This window comes from Nesoenas mayeri, assembly GCF_963082525.1.
Source record: "Nesoenas mayeri genome assembly, chromosome: Z".
Classification (NCBI taxonomy): domain Eukaryota; kingdom Metazoa; phylum Chordata; class Aves; order Columbiformes; family Columbidae; genus Nesoenas; species Nesoenas mayeri.
The window spans coordinates 15183451-15203183 of NC_137542.1; the positions used below are offsets into that span (position 1 = coordinate 15183451).

The following is a 19733-nucleotide window of genomic DNA, read 5'->3' on the forward strand; positions in this document are numbered from 1 at the left end:
TATTAGATATTTTCACCTTTTAAAGAGATTGTCTTGGGTTAGTAACTTATTACACCTCATGAAACAGTTGCAAAACTCTTTCTACTAATGTAAAGCTGAGGTCACAGTATCAAAAACCTATTTTAAGTCTCCAAAACAAGGATAAGGGGCTTTAAATGAGTATTATTTTTTATAGTTATAAGTAAATGTATAGGCAAATTTACAGCACATGGAAGTATCAGACGTAAATGGTAAAATACTTGTAAGACAACAGCAATCATTCTATGTTGAACGGTTTTTGTGTGTTTGTTTGTTTGTTTTACCAGAGAATCAGCATTGTACAGTTCTGTGTGTATATAGCATGCATGATTTTTTGTGGAAACTACTAGACAAACACATGGTGATATTAGCATACAGCAAGTGCTGGGGAACCATACTGACAGATGCCTCAGAAATATCTATAATGAAAAATGTCTGTAGATCATACTGTTGCTAACCATGACATCTAAAAATCATTGTTCAGTCTACAGTATAACAAGATTGGCTAAAAATTATGACACTTTGAAAAATAGATGAAGGCTTTTGTTTTATTTTAGGGATGTGAGAATTCCTCAGGGTACAACATAGCTTTTCGTATTGTTTTCTCTACAGCTTTTCACTGAAACTAGAAAGTACAGAAATGAAAGCTGAGATTTTCACATAATCATTTAAATCCCTGCAGTTAAGTTTGAGAAAAAGGTAAATATAATGAGGCTTGCTGTAAAGTTAACAAGACCAACAGAGGTAGCATGGAAGAGCTCCTCTAGATCTCTCAGTGGTCTATGGTGGAATGTTGGACTCTTTTTTTAAATTTTCTGGGATATGGTCTCAGTAGCCAGCAGTCTGCAATAGCAAAGACAGTGAATAGGGACCGTGTGTCAGCGCTTCAGAAGAAAAGCTGTTGGGTTTTTTATGTTTAGAACTGTGTTTACTTGATGTGTATGACCTTGACAAGATTTCTGCATGGTAAAGTTTTAGTGGAGGGTCATGCTGGGAATGCTTTATAGAGTTTAGGCTATGTAAGAAGAGAGAGAAACTATGGTGAATTTGCACACCCTGTGAGTACCTGCTGAGACGGTGAGATCTGTAATGGTGTGGAAATGTAGCATAGTGCAGAATAACAGCCATGAAAGAAGTTTTACATGTAGTGAAATGGTTTTCCAGCTGCTTTTTTTATTAGTAGGAGTGCATGAATTTTTTTATATCAGGACCTCAAATCTGGGAGAATGTAGGTGAACAACCTTCTTGCTGCACCAGAAGTGACAGGAAATTTTATTTTCCCTTTCCCAAGAACTGGGACTGCATCAACTTCCACCCTTCTCAGTGCTGAAACGTAACGTTGGGCACAGGGTACAAAACAGGGCAAGAGTAGAGAATCACAAATCATTGTCTTCTGATGCAGCAGGTGCCAGGGCTGGCCAGAATAAATACCACCTGTCTTCAACCATCGCTATTAATCCCATTGGAGCAAAAAAAAATGTAGATTAGGTAAATGAAACTCTCACATTGGCTTCAATACCTAGGCTGACTTTTCCACCTTTTATCTTGTACTAAAATTGAGGGTTAGACTGTCTTTCTAAAACACATTTCTGTCCTTTGTTGTGTATGAGAGCTCTCCGTATAGAATGTGTGATGGTTCTCTAGGTATGTTTAAAAATTGTGAATTCAAACTTGCAGAAAATCAATATCTGAGTGTTCTTGTCAGCTGAATTTGTCCTTTCCACATTTACCAGAGTACATAGGGACAGTCACCATTCTCTCATCACAGGGCTTTCATGCCACTGAGCTTACAAGATAAGCAATATTCTTCAAACAAGTGAATTATTTAGGATATCTTCATCTTCTATAAGCAGGCCCCATTTTTGTGGTAATTTTTGTTTTTTTCACATAATTCAGACTTATGAGTAGAATATGGGGCTGTTAACTTCCTCATGCTACACAGCTCATACTTTCTTAGTTCCTCACAAATATTGACCACATTTTTGGGGAAATGTGGTCCATAGGTTTTAGTGCCAATTTTGTAAAGCCAAAGACTTTCTATAAACCTGTCTTTGCCAGCATTACCTACATATTCAGCACAAAGTTTTCATCCTTCTTGGTTGGGGTAATCTGATGAGAACTTGTATCAGTTTGCACTCTGCCTCTTTCAGTTTAAGACCATGTTCATATGTGACCATACACATTTTTAGTTTATTTTACCTTTAGTTTTCTCATTATCTTGTAGGCATAAAATACATTCTTATGTCCTGCATAAGAAATTATAATCTTCTCTCCCATACTTCTTTACCTGCTTTACTGACTGTCTTCTGCTCTTACCAATAAGGTTTCTTCTGAAAAAATATTCCTGCAGGCAGTGGCCTTCACTAGCAGTTAATTTTTCAACTGTATTGTGCTGTGTACTTGCAAAATAATTTTTTTATCCACATGTGTTAGGTCAGTCTCCTGTTCATGGGTCTTCTCCAAGTCTTACAATAGCTTGACTATTTCTGAGTTTTTATGTTAGCAGAGTCTCAAATTTATTTTTTTATTTATAAAGCTAAGACCAAATGTGTACATAAATATAGAAGGAAAATAATTTTCTTTTGAAAGTAGATACATGTTTCAGTTGGAGGGTCTCTAAAGAAAGGCAAATCCTGCTTAATCCACTGCAATTGATCAGTTGAAACACTTGTGATGTTTGGCTGAAGGTCTTTTCTGGATAGTTATTGTTAAATGAAGGCTGTGTTTCAGATTCACAGAATCATAGACTGGTTGATGTTGGAAGGGACCTCTGATGGTCATCTGGTCCAACTTCCCTGCTTAACCAGGGCCATTTAGACCTGGTTGCCTAGCACTCTGTCTAGACCTTTTAAAAATGATTTCTGAGGAGGGTTGCTCCACAACCTCCCTGGGAAACCTGTGCCAGTGCAAAAGTGTTTCCTGATGTTCAGAGGGAACCTCCTGTTTTTCAGTTCGTGCCCATTGCCTCTGGTCCTGTCACTGGGCACCACTGAAAATAGCCTGGTTCCATCCTTTTTGCACCCTCCCTTCAGGTGTTTATGTACATTAATAAGATCCACGAGGACCCCCAGGTCCTTTTCTGCGAAGCTGCTTTCCACCTGGGTTGCCCCCAGAATGTTGGTGCATGGGACTGTTCTTGCATGGCTACAGGACTTCACATTTGTCCTTGTTGAACTTTGTGAGGTTGCTGTCTGCCTATTTCTCCTGGCTGTCAAGGTCCCTCTGAGTGGCAGGATGACCTTCTGGCATAACAGCCACTTCTCCAGTCTTGTGCAACCAGCAAACTCGCTGAGGGCACACTCTGTCCCATTGTCCAGACCATTAGTGAAGATGTTAAGTACGACTGGATACCGTGTTGACCCTTGGGGTACAGTGCTAGCTACTGGCCTCCAAATATACTTTACACCGCTGATCACCACCCTCTCAGCCCAGCCCTTCAGCCAGTTTTCAGTCCACATTGCTGTCTGCTCATCCAGCCCATCAACAGCTTGTTTATGAGGATCTTGGGCGAGATGGTGTCAAAGGCCTTACTGAAGCCCAGGTAGACAATATCTGCTATTTTTCCTGGTTCTACCAGTCATTTAATCACAAAAGTTTGTCAAGTTAGCCAATCGTGACTTTGTCTTTGTCTTGGTGAAACCACGCTGACTGCTCCTCATGATTTGCTCGTCTTTAAGTACCTAGAAATGGTTTCCAGTATTAGCTGTCCATCACCTTCCCAGGGACTGAGGTGAGGCTGACAGGCCTGTAGTATCCTGGATCCTCCTTCTTGCTCTTCAAGAAGCAAGGAGGATTGACCATTGCTCCAGTCTTTGGGTGCTTCTCCCAGTCAACATGATTGATCAAAGATTATTGAAAGTGGCCTTGCAATGACATGTGCCAGCTCCCTCAGCACTCATGGAAGCATCCCCTCAGGGCCCCTGGACTTGCTCAGTTAGCAAGTACAGAGTCAACTGATTTATCAAATAACCTCACTTCCATCAGTGATATGGAACTTTTGTTTGAAATTACTCTAAATAATTTGAGCAGCTAAATGTATCACAGAATCACAGAATGGCTGGGTTGGAAGGGGCCTCTGGAGATCATCCAGTCCAACCCACCTGTTAAAGCAGGTTCACTTAGAGCAGATTGCACAGGAATGTGACTGGGTGGGTTTTGAATGTCTCCAGAAAAGAGACTCTACAACCTCTCTGGGCAGCCTGTTCCAGTGTTCCGTCACCCTCAAAGAATTTTCTCCTTAAATTCAGATGTAACCTCCTGTGCTTCAGTCGGTGCCCATTGCCCCTCATCCTATTGTTGGGCACCACTTATCAGTACCTTAGGTCACATTCTCTGCCAAATTACTGTCTCAGCCTGCTCTCAAAAATCAATAATCTGTCATTTACTGTTCAAATTTTACATCTTTTAAATCTTAAATTACTTCTCTAAATATTTTTAGTTCCTTAAACATCATAGTTATGAATAAATATTTCCATTTCTGTAAGAAGATAATAAACTCTACTTCCCACTCCGTAGCCCTGTTCTTCCAGTCCAAGCTTGCAATCTGCAAGTTAGCTTCTGTGAATGGTTTAAAAGAAAGTTTTACCCTGCCATGGAGGCTGCTTGCTAATGAATCAATAGCAGCTTGCAAGGAGATGTGGTGATACAGAATTCGGGCAGGGTGCAGGCAGCTCTGTTCAGCCTTGTGGTATCACAGACACCCAAATGGTGTGTCCCCTTGGCAATGGCAGGTGTGGGTGCTTGGTGGATGAGGTGTGGTTGTTCTGTTCTTTGAGCTACAGATGGGTTGGATTACTCTACTAAAAGCTGAGGTGGAGGCAGTAGAGGTTGTAAGTACAGGAATTCTGTTACAGAAGGCAGCTTGTCTTGGGGGATAGTGTTCCCCCTCCCTGACAAGCTTACTTCAGACAAAGAAGAAATAATACTCAGCTATAAGCAGTTTTGAGTGGGTAGACTTTTCAGTATGTATGGTGCAGGGAAACATAAATCTGTAGAGTATGTGCGTAAAAATAAGAAATATGTAGAGTGGCTGATATGAAATGGGATATTACTACATAATTTAAATTTTATTTCAGGAAACAATATGTAAGCTTCCTTTAAAAATGGTTCAAGGGATGTCAAGAAAAGCCATTCTCACACACATACAGATGTTTTCTATTTTTTATTGTAAATAAGGAGCTTGAAATGATGTGGTTTGTTTTTAGAAGTAGTTATATGAATCTGGGCAACCATGAAATATTACAGAAACAGCTTTGTTATATCTGGTGTCATAAACAGGTGAGTTTGCCTGAAAATTGTTTGCAGCTCTAAAGTAAGTTGTTGTACAACTTGTAAAAACAAACAAAAGTATGGCAATGACAGAAGCCAAATGGTTTAGAGCTGGTGAAGAAGGTACCTTTTTAGGGAAAGCTTGAGCCAAAGAAAAGTCCATTTTCTTGCTGAACTGTTTCAAAGCACAGAAGCCTTCAACCAGGTCTAATAAAGAAGCCAGTGTCTCCTGTGCATCAGTGTGAGAGCACTAAAATGAAATAGACTGTCTAAGAATGCAATAAATCGTATCTGCTCATTGCACTAATGAACAGTTTGGGCCCAAACTCTCATTAGCTTCTCTACAGGAAGAGAAAACTAGTAAAACAGGAAAAGGTCATATGAGAGAAACTCTTAGACTGGTACTATCTTAAGCTTCTATTGTTGAAGGACACCCTTTAGCTGATTTCAGACCCATTTAAAAAAAAAAAAAAAAAAATCTGTTTAGTGATTAGTAACCAGTGGATAAGAGCAGAAAGCCCAAGTGAATAAAGCCATAAATACCTAAGTCCTCAGGATAACAGCCTATAAAACTGCCAGAAAGCTTTGCTTAAGTGACAAAAGGTAGCCTCTGGTTACTTGAAATGTTGGCACTGTAGGCACTAATTCATATTAATATGTGGAAGGTATATTTTTAGCTCCTTCTGTAATGCAAGTCTTTTCTCTTAATAACATTAATTCTTATGTTAAAAGCAGCTCTTTCCTATGTGTGTGTTCTCATCCCTGATTTCTCGAAGTTGAAAAAAAATATGTTTAATTTCCAGTACTAGACAATTTAAAGATTTATGGCAATCTGTATTTCTTGGAATACATTTTCAGGCAAAGCAGTTTAAGGAAATAATGTAAATTGTTTCAAGAGGCATTAAGAATCATTTTAAAAGAGTATAGATGTTGATTTGTGTTTCATTGGGACTTTCTGTGGTTTGGTGTCTCAAAGCGATCTTGCTAAAGGAGAGCAAAATTTTTACCAGGAAGGGACTGTAACAACTTTATACATATCCATATCCATTCTCTCTTGTGATTCTGTCTCAATTAGTTAATACTGAGAAAAAATTTTGACATGGAGGAATTTCATTGGTGTTTGCATGCCTTACAATATGAAAGAGTCTGAGCCTTTTCCCTTTTATGTTTTAATTTCCAGTAAAAATAAAGTGGTGAAGTTTTAGTAGTAACAAATATCTCTGCACCTGTGGGACTCCTTGTTTTTCCCCCTGCAGCTTTAGCACTTCCTCAAGTATTTTAAACTGAATATGATAGTCTTTTAGTGTTTGTTACCTTTTAAAGCATGGATTTTACATAAGTTAAAGCTCATGTTGAAATTAATAGAAGGAAAAAGACAGTTTATGGAGACGCACAGAATCCCGTTGTCAGCTAGTAATTTTGCTGCAAAAGCAACAGATAAACCAGATGTTTGAGAGAAACCTGAACCTGGAAGACTGAAATTAGTTTCCAGAATGGTGACGTCTCTAAAGTTTGCATTGACTCTGGTCATTCATCAGTGCAGTCTGTTTCATGTTATCGTAATTATTTTACAGCTGAAAATCTTGTATGGTTTTGCAGAAGTTTAGTCAATTTATAAAAAAAAAAAAAATTACTTGAATTACTTGATTTTTGGAGCACTGTCAAGTGATGCTGCAGTGTCTTCCAAAAAGGTCTGGTGCTGTGGACCATGTAAGAATCTCTCTTGGTACTCAGAAATGGGTTGTGTTGTTCACTGTTTCTTTGCACAGGGCTGATGGACCTGTATACAAGCTGTACATGCCCATGCTGTCAGGTCCAGAGTTTGTATTTTTCCTGTGTGTCTGTGAGTACTGGAGCTGGTGTTGATTTGAGGAGAGCAGATGTTAATGGTGTTTTTCTCAGGCATTCTGTTGCCCAAATAGGCATCTCTCTTTGTGAGAAAAGGCAGTAAAAGGCTGTAAATCTGCCTGCTCATTATGAAAGGCAACAATAGATTGATTTATGGAGAAAAAGCAGATGTTAGGCTTAGGTAGCCTGCGTGTGTGAAAATTGAGTTTTACAGTGACTAGATATTACTGCTGTTATTTTTGAGAGCAGTTTAGTTCTAACTTAATCACAAGGGATGTTGTACAGGCAAGGAGAGTCAGAAAACTTTCATTAGCCTGGATAATGGCAACGTCATGGTAACGCAGTTGTATAAAATTTGAAGTGTAACCAGATTTTCTTGGCTTCCTAACCTGATTTTCACCATTTCCTCTGTACAGACACTTCTTTCTTGTTTTATGTTCTCTGTTAGCATCCTTTGAGCCCAGATATCAGATTTGTTCTTTCTCTCATGTACACAAATGAATGTTCAAGTGTATACTGACAACCATGCACTTCAAGCCACTGAGCTTAAGAAACAGCAAAAAAGTAAGTGGAGACATGCAACATGATAACAGGAAACAAGACTTGTCACAGAATGTTAGGGATTGGAAGGGACTTCAAAAGATCATCCAGTCCAATCCCCCGGCCGGAGCAGGAACAACCAGATGAGGCTACACATGAACGTGTCCAGGTGGGTTTTGAATGTCTCCAGAGTAGAAGACTCCACAACCCCCCTGGGCAGCCTGTTCCAGTGTCTGTCACCCTCACTGAGAACAAGTTTATTCTCAAATTTAAGTGGAACGTCTTGTGTTCCAGTTTGAACCCTCATAAGCCATAACCACTATGAGAAAAATTATACATAATTTTTAGGTTAAGTAATAGGCCTTTCTTAGCAATCTTACAGAATTTTAAAGAGAAATGTATACATTTAAACAATAGTAGAAAAACAATGTAGAGAACTGTTCATTAAGTAATGTAAACTGATTTTAACTACTCTGTTTTTTAAATCTGGTTCCATTTTGTGATCTGTGTGTTCCAGATAATTTCGCTGTGTAGCAAGGCAATCCTTCTGGTTCAATCACTGTAACGATCTGTAGGGTCTTAATACATATGAAAAGTGTTGGGATGAGGATAAATCTTATAACAGCAGAAAACTTTATTTTGAATCCTCATCTTAAGACTTGCTTTCTAAGGAACAAAAAAGAAAACTGTGTGAGGTTTTCTGGCATTTAGTGTGGTCCGCTCAGGTCTTCCTCTGGTTTTTGATTCTACTTTATCCTTACCTATTTGGAAGATGTTGCAACTAGAGTATGAAAGGACACAAGAGCCTTAGGTCTATTATAAACTCATTTAGGCCCTCATGTTGTATAGCCTTTCAAACAAGACATTGAGAACTTTTTATTAGGATATTTGCTTTACTAAAGGACTAGACATGGTATAGTAGTGTGTGTGTATGTTGAGTGCATAGGAATTTCCACAATGTTTGCCTCACTGACACCTGAAATAAAGATCTTTGAGTATTATTCTGTTCTGTAGTTCTTTTTTCTTGGCAGCATGCCTTAGGCAGTAATTAACAGTAAGGGGTTTAGGCAAAAATGTATCTTACAATGTTATTTATTTTCTTTTTTTTTTTTTTTCCTTTTAAGTCTGAACAGCCCAGCCCTGCCAGTTCCAGCTCCAGTTCCAGTTCCAGTTTTACACCATCTCAAAACAGCAGACAACAAGGTACCAACAAAGGAAAATAAAATGAAAGGAATGTGTGAAATGAAGGGGCCAATAAAAACAGAACTGGTGGCATCTCATTACTGTTGGGTTTTTTTTCTGCCTTTCACAGCCTGAGCTGGTTACAGTTTTGCTTTAGAGACTTTTCCTCCATTTTTTTTTTTTTTTTCAGATGTGGCTGTAAGGGCAAAATAAAAGGGAAAAAAAATGTCTATCCGGAAAAAGGTTGTGAAGGGTATTTTTTCGAGAAGCACTAAGTATGTGCCAGTCACGTAGCAGATGCTAAACTTGAAAAAGCTTCTGGTTTTGAGGTTATTCTTCTGCAGGGATAGGTGACATGGCACCTGGCTCAATCTGAAGCCCTGCGAAGGAAGATGTGGCTTCCCATGGGCAGCCCAAGGATGTGTATGTGTGGACCCTTTCAAAGGACCATGATCCTCCCATGCCATTGCAGAGTTTTGAGAGCATATTGTATTTACTTTAAATATGTGGCAGAGGAAGATGATGGTCAGACTTGAAGTTGACTTTAAGTTTACATTTTGATTTTCTAGCTAATAATTACAGTTTACTTGTAACTCAGTGAAGAAATAAATTTTTCTTTGCAAAGAATTCGCCAAAGCTGGTTTTCTGTAAATAAGTTGAGACTCATTCTACATGGATCTGTTAAACTAGTTAGTTCCTGCTTGGCCTTTTTCCCTAGGTTTATAAGATTGTACAGCTGATAACATTCTTAATCAGCTTTTCTTTTGTTCTTTAGATCAGAAGCATTAAAAAAGCAGCTTTTGACTAATTAAAATTACATTTATTCTATCCATTTATATTTCTCAATGGTAGACTTGGTTTCATGTTATGAAAATATATTAGTGCCTCAGGCCGACAGTTTGTTTTTAAACAGATCTACACATGGTGCATATCTGTCCTACTGCCTTTCTGTAGGTGATGGGTATGGATTTTCTAGTGTGTTCTGGCAGCATTACTCCAGGTGAAAGAAAGCAAAAGCAGAAGTCAACTGTGGTTGATGACCAGCTTCAGGCATTTGATTTTGTTTACCTGAGGCTAAACAGAAACCATTCTTGCTGAAACCCCATCTTTGCTCTCATGAAAACCTCATTAGTGGTGTAAACTGTACATTACGAGCCAAAATATTTGGATACCGATTCCTGTATCTGTTATCTTATGCTGGGCAAAAACCTCTTGACTTAGTATTTACTTCTGAGCAGACTGGATCCATCCATCTCTTTTGGGTCAAATAGAAGACATATCACAGACTGTCTTTCTGGTTTTTGTACCTTCTTAAGAATATTGTTCTCTGGCCAGAACCCATGCTTTTTTCCTTTATTAGAAGTTACTTGCCAGGGCTGTTGTTCTTTTTCCATTGTGTTCGAACTCCAGTGGTCACTCAAGTGTCAGAAAACCACAGCATGAAATTTTTTCACTTCTTTTTGCAAAAACAGTGGGCTAACCTAAGGTTCTTCAAGTTCTTTGGCCCTCGGGGCTTGTTTCCTCACCAAGAGCACTTGCTCTTGGGCAGCTTTTAGTTTTCAGTTTCTCCTTAACTATTCTGAGCCATTAGGAGATAGCAAATTCTCAAATCCTTAAAGGTTGTCATGGACTTTTAAGTTAAGTGTTAGCTGTCAGTGCTAGAAATAAAAGACCTAAAAATCAGTGCTTTGCTGACTGTTAGGAATGTCTGCAGCTATCTGGGCACTAAATTACCTCTTCACAGTCCCAGACATGGTCCTACATTAAGTGAAAACTTGTCTTAATGACAGGTTGTTAAAGGCCTATGAGCCTGTCAGTGATCGTTATGTCTCAGCAGTCCACGTTCATTCTTCTCTAAGAAAGAGGAATGAGCCTGTTGGCAACTTGAGACGGGACTGTCTGATTGTCCCAGAGCACAGCAAGGAAGTATCAGGGTATGAAATAGCCCTCTGCTATACTTGGAAACAGGACATAGACAATAATAATGAGTTAGCTTGAGCTTGGGAGAGCAGGCTGTGTAGGGATCACGAGGAATCTGTGCTGGTTTACTTTCTGCTTCCATTATGAAAATAAAGTCATGAACTGATGTTTTGGGTGACTCGCAAGCATAGCTACCAGTTTCCATGTTGTGAAGTTATGTGCTGGTCTCTTATGAAAGATGAGCTCTTTATATGTCATGCTAAGTATAATTACAAAATTAGGCTTTGGTTGATAGTTTTTCCTTTCCTCCCACTGACCTTTTCCTCTGCTTTTTCATCAAGCCTATGATGATACTTCCATTTGTCCTTTACCAAGTCTTTTTTATCGTTTTCTTCCTCCTGTATGTTGGGAGTGGAGATGAATGCATTCTCAGAAGCGGACTTTGGTCTATGGAGAGAGACTCATCTGTGAGACTCATCTGCTCTCAGTGCAGACAAGGACAGCTGTATTCAGTAGAACTTTCATGAAGTTTCTTAGTGTCTTTGCCCAGTAAGGTGAAACTAGCCTTTCTAGGCTAGGCCTAGCCTGTGGAAATACCCTTGTGTTCTACCCTTTCATTTTGCTTGAAACAAGGAATTCTTCTTCCTATATTTATAATTATATTTTCTTACCCTTTACCTCAAATCATTTAGTTCCCTGTGCCTTGGCTCTCATTTACTGACCTCAACAGTCAAGCAGACCAGTAAGAATATTTTCCAAAAAATCAAAATGGGCAAATTCTTCCTTCATCCCTGTGCAGATGCTGTTGATGGTGCCCTCTCTTTTCCTTTTTAAAGGAAATATGTTAATTACTGCTCCTATTAAAAGCCAAGGAAGGAGTCCTTTCCCTCCTTCAAGCGTCAGATAATTAAATATTCAGTCAGACTACAAGTTACCATTTGCAAGTAGCTGAGCATTGTCTGCCTGAGACCCCAACAGTAACCGAGAGTGGAACACAAATCAGTGGTGGCTGCATGGACAAGAAACACATCAGTATAGTTCTGCTTTCCTTGTGGCCTCTACAAGTGTCTGGTCCACCAGGAATTTGCCCATCAGTAACATCTGGGCTTCTTCCCAGCCAACCTTAAGATGTAAAAACAGAGGTAAGAAACCATTCTTCTGAACCAGCCAAAGCTGCACCGATTTATGAAAGTTCTAGTGTAAGCTTAGTGGTAAATCATGCTCAACATTGGCTTTGAAATCACTTGCACAAAACTAGTCAAAATGTCTGTGATCTGAGCCTTGCTTAGTCTGGAATAATCCATGAAGCCATTCCTCCGATGAATGGAACACCTTCTGCATTAGGAATATGACTGGCAGAGGTCTGTCTTCACTTCTGGCAGTGACAAAGGATGACACAAGTTGACCCTGTTTCCCCATGAGCAAATAAAGAGTTGCTTCCTTTGAAGAGCACTCTGAGTCTCACTTCATCCACACTAGTACTAGTGTTTCCTGGGCTGCAGGAATTACAGAACCGTAGTTGTAATTGCTTTTCCTGCAGCCATCACCATTGCTTTTGTTTGCTGCTTCATGTCTCTCACTTTAGAGTTAAATGCCCTCTGGCATCAGTCTTGCTTCCTTCCCTCTTATAAGTTGCTTTTGCCTCCTTATATTTCAAGCAGTTGTAGTGTTACATTTCCCAGATATGTTAAACATATATTCCTCTTTCTGTAACTTTTAAAGCAAAATAAATTGAGTAAAATCAAACCAAAATCCCAAACTGAATTTCACGCAGTTTTATGAGGCAGTCAAGCTTTGTACCTTCTGTCAATTCAGGAAAAGAGATAGCATAGTGTTATGTGGGATTGATGCACTTTTTACATATGAATATGGTGAAGTGCTTACTTGACCTGAAATTTACCCTGAAATAAAGGGAACAGCTAAAGCTAAATAAATAAAAATGGGAAGACAGAGACTGCCTTGGCCAGTATGAGTTGGAACGATTTGTTAGACTCTGCTTCTCAATACATGTAATAACCTCACAAATGTAATAGTACTGATGAGTATATCCCTGTAGATATTTACTCACATATAATACTCTTTGAGAAAGCAAAAAATGTGAAAACCCAGTGATGAAAAAGTATCTTACTTTCCAATAATAATAGTAATAATAATACAGTAATAGTCAATTTCTACTGGCATGACAGTATTTGACTTCAGCTATGGTCCAGGGGGCCAATCCTGCAAACACTTAAACATACGAGTCACTTCACTGTCATGAGTAAGTCTATTGAAGCTGATTAAGTTGCTTGTGTGAGTAAATGATTCATGGATAAGTCCCTGCAGCATAAGCCCCCAGTGAATTACTTCGTTTGTTTAATGTTTAAGACTCTCTCCTCCCAACACCCGTGCAGGGACAATAGTTTTTCATCATATACAAAGCTGGATGAGTTGCCTGCAACACTGTGAAGTGAACTTCATTTGTGTATTTTATTGTCTCTGATGTTTCAGGTCCATTGAGGTCTATAATGAAAGATCTGCATTCAGATGATAATGAAGATGAATCAGATGAAGTGGATGAGAATGACAATGATTCTGAGTTGGAACGACCTGTAAATACACGAGGAGGAAGCAGGAGTCGAAGGTGAGTGTCTTGTGATTGCAAGTAGCCTGGTGGCCAAGACGTTGTGCTTGTTAGTAATATGGTGAGGTCTATGTTCTCAAAGTGTGGAGTAACAAATGGGCAGGAATTCAGCCTCTCTTTTTAAAGCATGTGCATATAAAACTGCCTCTTCTAAAAACTATCAAGATTAGCCATTCCAAATACAAAGTGCTTCTGTACTAATCCCCATGGTTATGATGATCCTCATTCATTTGACTTTCCTTGATTTCATGCCATTGTGACTTCAGGGGAGTAGTCACAATTACTCTTTGGCATAAATGATATAGAATTAAGTCCTTTAATTGACTGATGAGCTATTCTGTGCATAGTGTCTTGTTTTCAAGATCTACTTACCAGCTTTAGATTAGGTTGTTAAATTGGATCAGAACTAGTGAAATTTGAATTTCAAGTTAATTCTGTGTGGTATGCAGTAGGTAACATGTAAAAGTGCAGACAGAAGGTAAAGCAATTAACTGTCACAGAAACTGCTTTTTAAATTATGCTTTTGCATCCTAGCTACAACCTTAAGGGGGCATTCCAAAAATCATCTGTTCTTCAGGCAGCTTGAAGCTCCACCTGAATGTTGTTGAAAACCTGAAACAATCTCTCTTGAACCTTTTCATAGTGGGATCTTTATCTGATCCACAGGGTTTAGCTGTGAGTGAACAGCACTTGAACACCAGTATCAGCTACTGCTTAAATGGGAAGGTAATGTCAGCCAATTCCCTGGTGGACTTTAACAGCAGGAATTAAGTAGAAAAAGACCAAGATGTCTAGTAGTTTAAGAATTTGTTTGTGTTGGTGATTGTATAAAGGATTATCTCAGGCTCAGCTTGTCTCTAAGTATGGAGATTCTGTTTCAGTTTTTTAACAAAATTTTAAGGCTAATGTTTCTCTACTTTTTATCCCAAATAACCATTTTTACTTTCTTCTAACAAATAAGTATACTTGGTTGTTCCTAAGTACATAAATGATGAGACTGACTAGGATCTGAGCTTTTTCACTGGACCTCTTCTGAGACACGAAGCTTTTAAATTTTAGCCAGGAAAAAAAGTGTTATTTATGATAAGGAGCGAGGAATTTTTCAGTGAAACTCTTGTCCAAGTGGGAAGTGCAGCTGTTTAGAAAGCTTTTAGAAGAGCAGAAAAGTATATTTAAAACACATGGCTATGAACTGAGATGCGATCTTGCTCCAGGAACACTGGGAACAGCAGTTTAATGTTCTAAATATTTAACCATTTCTGTGATGATAGATGCTGTTACACAGACATGGCATCTCACCCAAGTGCAGGCAGACACCCTTGTTCTCCTTCCTGTGCTGAGCTTTTCATGGAGCACAGCCCTGCTCAGTTGCCTCTCTTTCACATGAGGTTGGTTAATGATGGCTTGCTTAGTGAGGGGTCATTCTTAGTGTCCTACCTCAAAGTACAAGTGCAGTTCACCCCTGTTGACAGCCCTTGGTCTGCGGGTGTAATTTTTTGGCTCTCTTTTTCCATAGGGTTAGTCTGAGTGATGGCAGCGACAGTGACAGCAGTTCGGCTTCCTCACCACTACGCCATGAACCAGCGCCACCTTTACTGAAAACCAACAACAACCAGGTAAAGTCAGTATTTGTAAATACAGTCCTGGGGAGCTGATATGGCATTCTGATTACTTCAGTGCAGTGGCATAGTCTGTAAACTGACATAAGAGTTTTGGTTTGTTTGGGGCTTTTTTCAGGAGAAGTGGTATTTGGTTTAGCAAATGCTAATGACCAAAGGTAATGTTTTCATCAGTATTTTAAGAAATGTGTCCTTGCCATATGAATAATTATATCTTTGTAAGGTACACGATACAAACCAGCTTTACAGTATCAGTCAAACAACTAATAGAGATTTCGGTTTGTGTTAGCAGTAGACATGGTTCATGTCAATAGGCTCATTCTCAGGAGTTTATTCATTCTTCTGTTCTGTCCCCCCCACTGCCCCACAGTGTTTATCTAGAAGATACAATAGTTTTTATTTCACTGTCAGAGTACTTGCTCTATATCTGTAAGAGCTAACTTTGTTGTAATATTTGAGGTGGGAAAGTAGGGTAGTTCTGTTTTTTAGAGAAAAAAAACTAAACAGCCTAGAGCTGCAGGGACATCAGGGAGAAATGGGAATTAGAGTTTGAGAGTGACATCATCCCCATTCACCAATAGAGTAAGACTCTCTAAATATAAAAATTAAACTCAAAATCTGATATTCTTTTAAAAAAGCCCATAATTTATAGAATATATCATTTGGCACTTATTATAGGGAGCCATAATTCACTCCTAGTATCAGGTGGACCATACACAAAGCAAAGCAGTCATGAAATTTGCTGGCTGGCAATAAATGGCTGCTTACAGTATTGATATCGTTAGAATAGTGTCTATATAATGTATTAATGAAAGTTTGTGGTTTAGATGGTAAGTTTTATGGATGAGTCTTTCCTGTGTCTCTTAGGTTAACTGCTTCCATTATCTGGCAGAAATTATTTAGTTGTCATTGCTTCTCTAAAAAGGTTTCCAATACAAGCTTACTGATAATGCAAAACCTAAACATTGCCATTCCTGTCAGTTAAGTTCAAATACACTATGGAAGAAAAAAACCTGGGAAGTAGTTTGTGCATGTAGAGAGGAAAGATTCCATGTCCAGAAAGCATTCTAACTATCCACCAGAAACTCTGTAGGCTTTTCTAAGCTGATCTGTACCAAAGTTACGTGTTTTTAAGAGACAGTCTTTTGAGGGCAAAAAGCAAACTATAAAGATGAAGAATATTGCATTTATTGGAAACATCAGCACAAGACAAATAACATCTATCTATGGCTTGTTGTTTAATGAATAACTTCTACAGAGGCAATGTAATTGTTAAGCAATTGTATTCCCAATATCAGCAGCCCACACAGTCACATCTTTCATTTTCCTTTTTCCTTCCATGATCTAACAGAAGGTCTACCAGCCCATTTAGACACTCCAAACAATAGCAGTATACCAGCTAAAATTGAATGTCACATACCTTCTTCTATTTTTATAGAATTTTGAGCTGAATTTCATAATTGAGCTGAAAATGATAAATTTAGGGAAGCTTTGTGAAAATTCAAATTATGTGGACCATAGCCACATTTGAAATCTCTGCTTGGTAGTATAGTGCTGCTTACCAGGATGATTATTTTGACTGATGAAATCAGGCTTGTATTGACAAAGTCCATTCACAGAACTAAAGAGCTAAGACAGTTATTTCTATGATTCTTCAGATGTCATTATGTTGTGTCTCATCTAAACAAGAGTGCTTAAGACGTTAGATTTCAACCACACATCAAGAGCACTGCAAGGAAGCAACTTTTTCAAATATACTGTGTTCTTGTTAAGATTATATTTGAAATCAAGATTATTTTTTTTTTTCATTTAAAAGAAAGAAAAGCATCTAAAAGGTACTGGATCCATGCCTAGAGGTCTTTTTTTTTTTTTTTGAATACAAGACTTTTTCTTCCCCTGGCCTACACAGCAGTAATCCTAGGGGATATTGAATTGAAGAACTGGGATTTTTCTTCAGGAAAGGATCACATATTGCGTTCTGATTAGGTAAAGTTAAATCCAGATCTGCAGTTACTTTTTTTATATAGGGAAGTAGCTGCCTGTCTGCTCTGTTTCTTATGGTGCTTGTCAGGCTGAGAAGCATGCATGCAATTTTAGTCATGTATACTGAGGGAACTAGAAATGACAGGGGATATAAAGAAAGCTGTCAGTGAAGCTTCTTGCTAGTCTAGAAGACCTGCTTTTACAGACTGTATTTCCTTGTTTATTTGCTGAGTTTTGTCATGTGTTGTGACTGTCCAGTGTGGTGTTGGAGATAATCATGGTAGTGATATTAGTGTTACTTATAATGAAAGGTTAAACAAAATCTTCCATCATCTGCAATCATTTATTTTCCTCTGTTTTTTCAGAAGAAACAATTGTATTCTAGATTAGGAATGTGATGGCTGTTTTTTTAACTCTACTTTCAGCTTCAAAAAAGTGTGTCGTGTGTGGGAAAAATCAGAAGAAAAATCTACAGTTCTGTTTCCCCCAAATATTCCTTCCTTTAATCCTAAAATTTTCATACTAAGCATGGTGCTCTGCTGCTCGTTGGTGTGGTTCAGTACTGGACAAAGCACTCTTGGGTTTACTAATGTGGTAGTAAATGGCTTTGTATGGCATGGAAGGAAGAGTACTGCATAAGTGCAAGAGAAATTACTGTCAAAAGCTTTTTTTTTTTTCAGCTACAACTCATACAGTCATTTCAAAGACTGTGTCTCAAAATCCCTGTGGAAGAAAAGAGACACCCTTGGGGCGGAGCGGGGGGAAAGAACAGGAAATATGTACTGGTCGCGTGACATTTCAAAAGCACTGCAGCATACCTCAGGGTCATTTTGCACCTGCACAATCACACCTCTTATTCTACCAACATGCCCAAGACACGAAAAAGTGTTGAGAAGTCTTTAAATAATGTGAAATTAATTATTTTAAGAATTAATAATACCCATATCACCTCATTCCAGCAACTCAGCATTTTCTGCTGTAAGCTGCTTTTTTCTGAAACATGTGAATAGATTGTATGGATTAAAGAATTAAAAGCTGAGTTTTGAGTTTTGATTACATTTTCTCCAGATATTATATTCCTTGTGTTATTAACTGATAGCAGAGTTTTTCAGATGTAACTATATCCAATAATGCATTTAATTTTTACAAGATTTTCTTTCTTTTCCAGGTATTAGAAGTGAAAAGTCCAATAAAGCAAAATAAGTCTGATAAGCAAATAAAGAATGGGGATTGTGATAAGGTAAATGAGAATGAGGTAACAGTGAATTAGTCTAGAATGTGCTATTAATGTATTTACTAAACACCAACCTTTGTTACAGAATGCAAATCCCAGTAAATAGTACATGTTTGCTTTGTGTTCCTTTAGGTGCAGATCTTTATTTTGTGGTTTTGTTTTTTTCTGTAATTCTTAATTCTTCTGTGCTGTTTTGAAAGCTTTTTCTTTTTCTTCAATAGATGTGGTGGTTTAACAAATGTCACCAGTTGCGAATCTACCATCTATTATTTTAGCTACTCTCCACCATGAATTTGCATTGTGCTTCACAGATGAAATGATAATCTTTGAAGAGCAGAATTCACAGCTATATTTGTAGCCAATAAGTCAATCAATGGAAAAAAATATATATGTTTTTCAGAATCCTTTCTGAGGCCTGTGCATTAGGAAGTGGCAGTGTGATTCAGCTTGTTAACTAGAATTACGTGAACCAATAGCTTAATTTTAACAAGGAGAAAGACACCTTTGTTTAAAATCATGTCAGCTGGCCATGGGTAAGAGGTCTAAGTCCTCATGTGAGTGAACACAGCCCAATTTCCCAGATGAACAAGTTCCACTGGGGGTTTCTATTTTACAGGTATTAGTGTCAACTTTGTGATCCTGTGAGGTGGGAGACCAAAGTTTCACTATCTGTTGCTAGTTTTTCAGTTGCCTGATCCATACGCTTTTTGTTTTCTTAAGCTGGGTGCTGTATCTCTCTCTGCTTGAAAGAAAAAAGGTTTCTGATGGTTCAGGCTGAAGAACAAAGTTGATAATTGGGTGGAGAGGTGGGACATGTTTGGCATCCCAGGAAGGAGGACAGTGGAATCTACCATGCTTGATCTTCCCACATTATATCTGCCTGTTGACACAGAAAATTAAGTAGCTTTAGAGAAAAAGAGGGATTTCATTGTGAGCCTTTAGGTTTGGATCTCATGGGGAAAGGTAGGAGATGTTTTTTAAAGATGCTGTTTTGATATCCCTAGTCTGTTTGACACTTTTTGCCACAGTTGAGATATAGATATTATCTTCTACAGCAAAGGACCACCTAATAAGATTTTCATTGGCATGAAGTATCTAAGAAAACCCACAAAAGCTTATATTTGGATTGCATTAAGCTAGAGAAAGCCAGACTCCTAAAAATATAGGTCAAAGAAAACTTAAAATAAAATTTCCATTTGTATTGTTTTTGAAGACATCTGAAGTTTTTGAAATACATAGCTATGACTTAATTAACAAGTTGTTTATGGGGGGGGGATTTATTTCTAGGCATATCTCGATGAACTAGTAGAGCTCCACAGAAGATTAATGACATTGAGAGAGAGACATATACTGCAGCAGGTGAGGAGCACTCTCATGCAATATCACAGCGTGCTCATTGAAGTTGTGAAGTCATATCTATTTTTCCCCTTCATCTAAAACTCTATAATCAGGTTTAATAATGTTCAAACCTGTAAAATCCATATACAGCCCGTTACCA

At 38.3% G+C, this 19733-nt stretch overlaps 1 protein-coding gene across 1 annotated transcript in view; it reads left to right on the forward strand.

The window, feature by feature from the left end:
* MLLT3 (MLLT3 super elongation complex subunit) overlaps window positions 1–19733 on the forward strand; it is a gene marked incomplete at its 3' end in the record, with an annotated part of 124083 nt that overhangs the window by 97519 nt on the left and 6831 nt on the right. The window contains exons 7-11 of the mRNA XM_080362756.1: window positions 8799–8877; window positions 13267–13399; window positions 14916–15015; window positions 18170–18241; window positions 19523–19594. Of these exons, the coding sequence (XP_080218882.1) occupies window positions 8799–8877; window positions 13267–13399; window positions 14916–15015; window positions 18170–18241; window positions 19523–19594 (456 nt within the window). The remainder of the gene's footprint in view (window positions 1–8798; window positions 8878–13266; window positions 13400–14915; window positions 15016–18169; window positions 18242–19522; window positions 19595–19733) is intronic.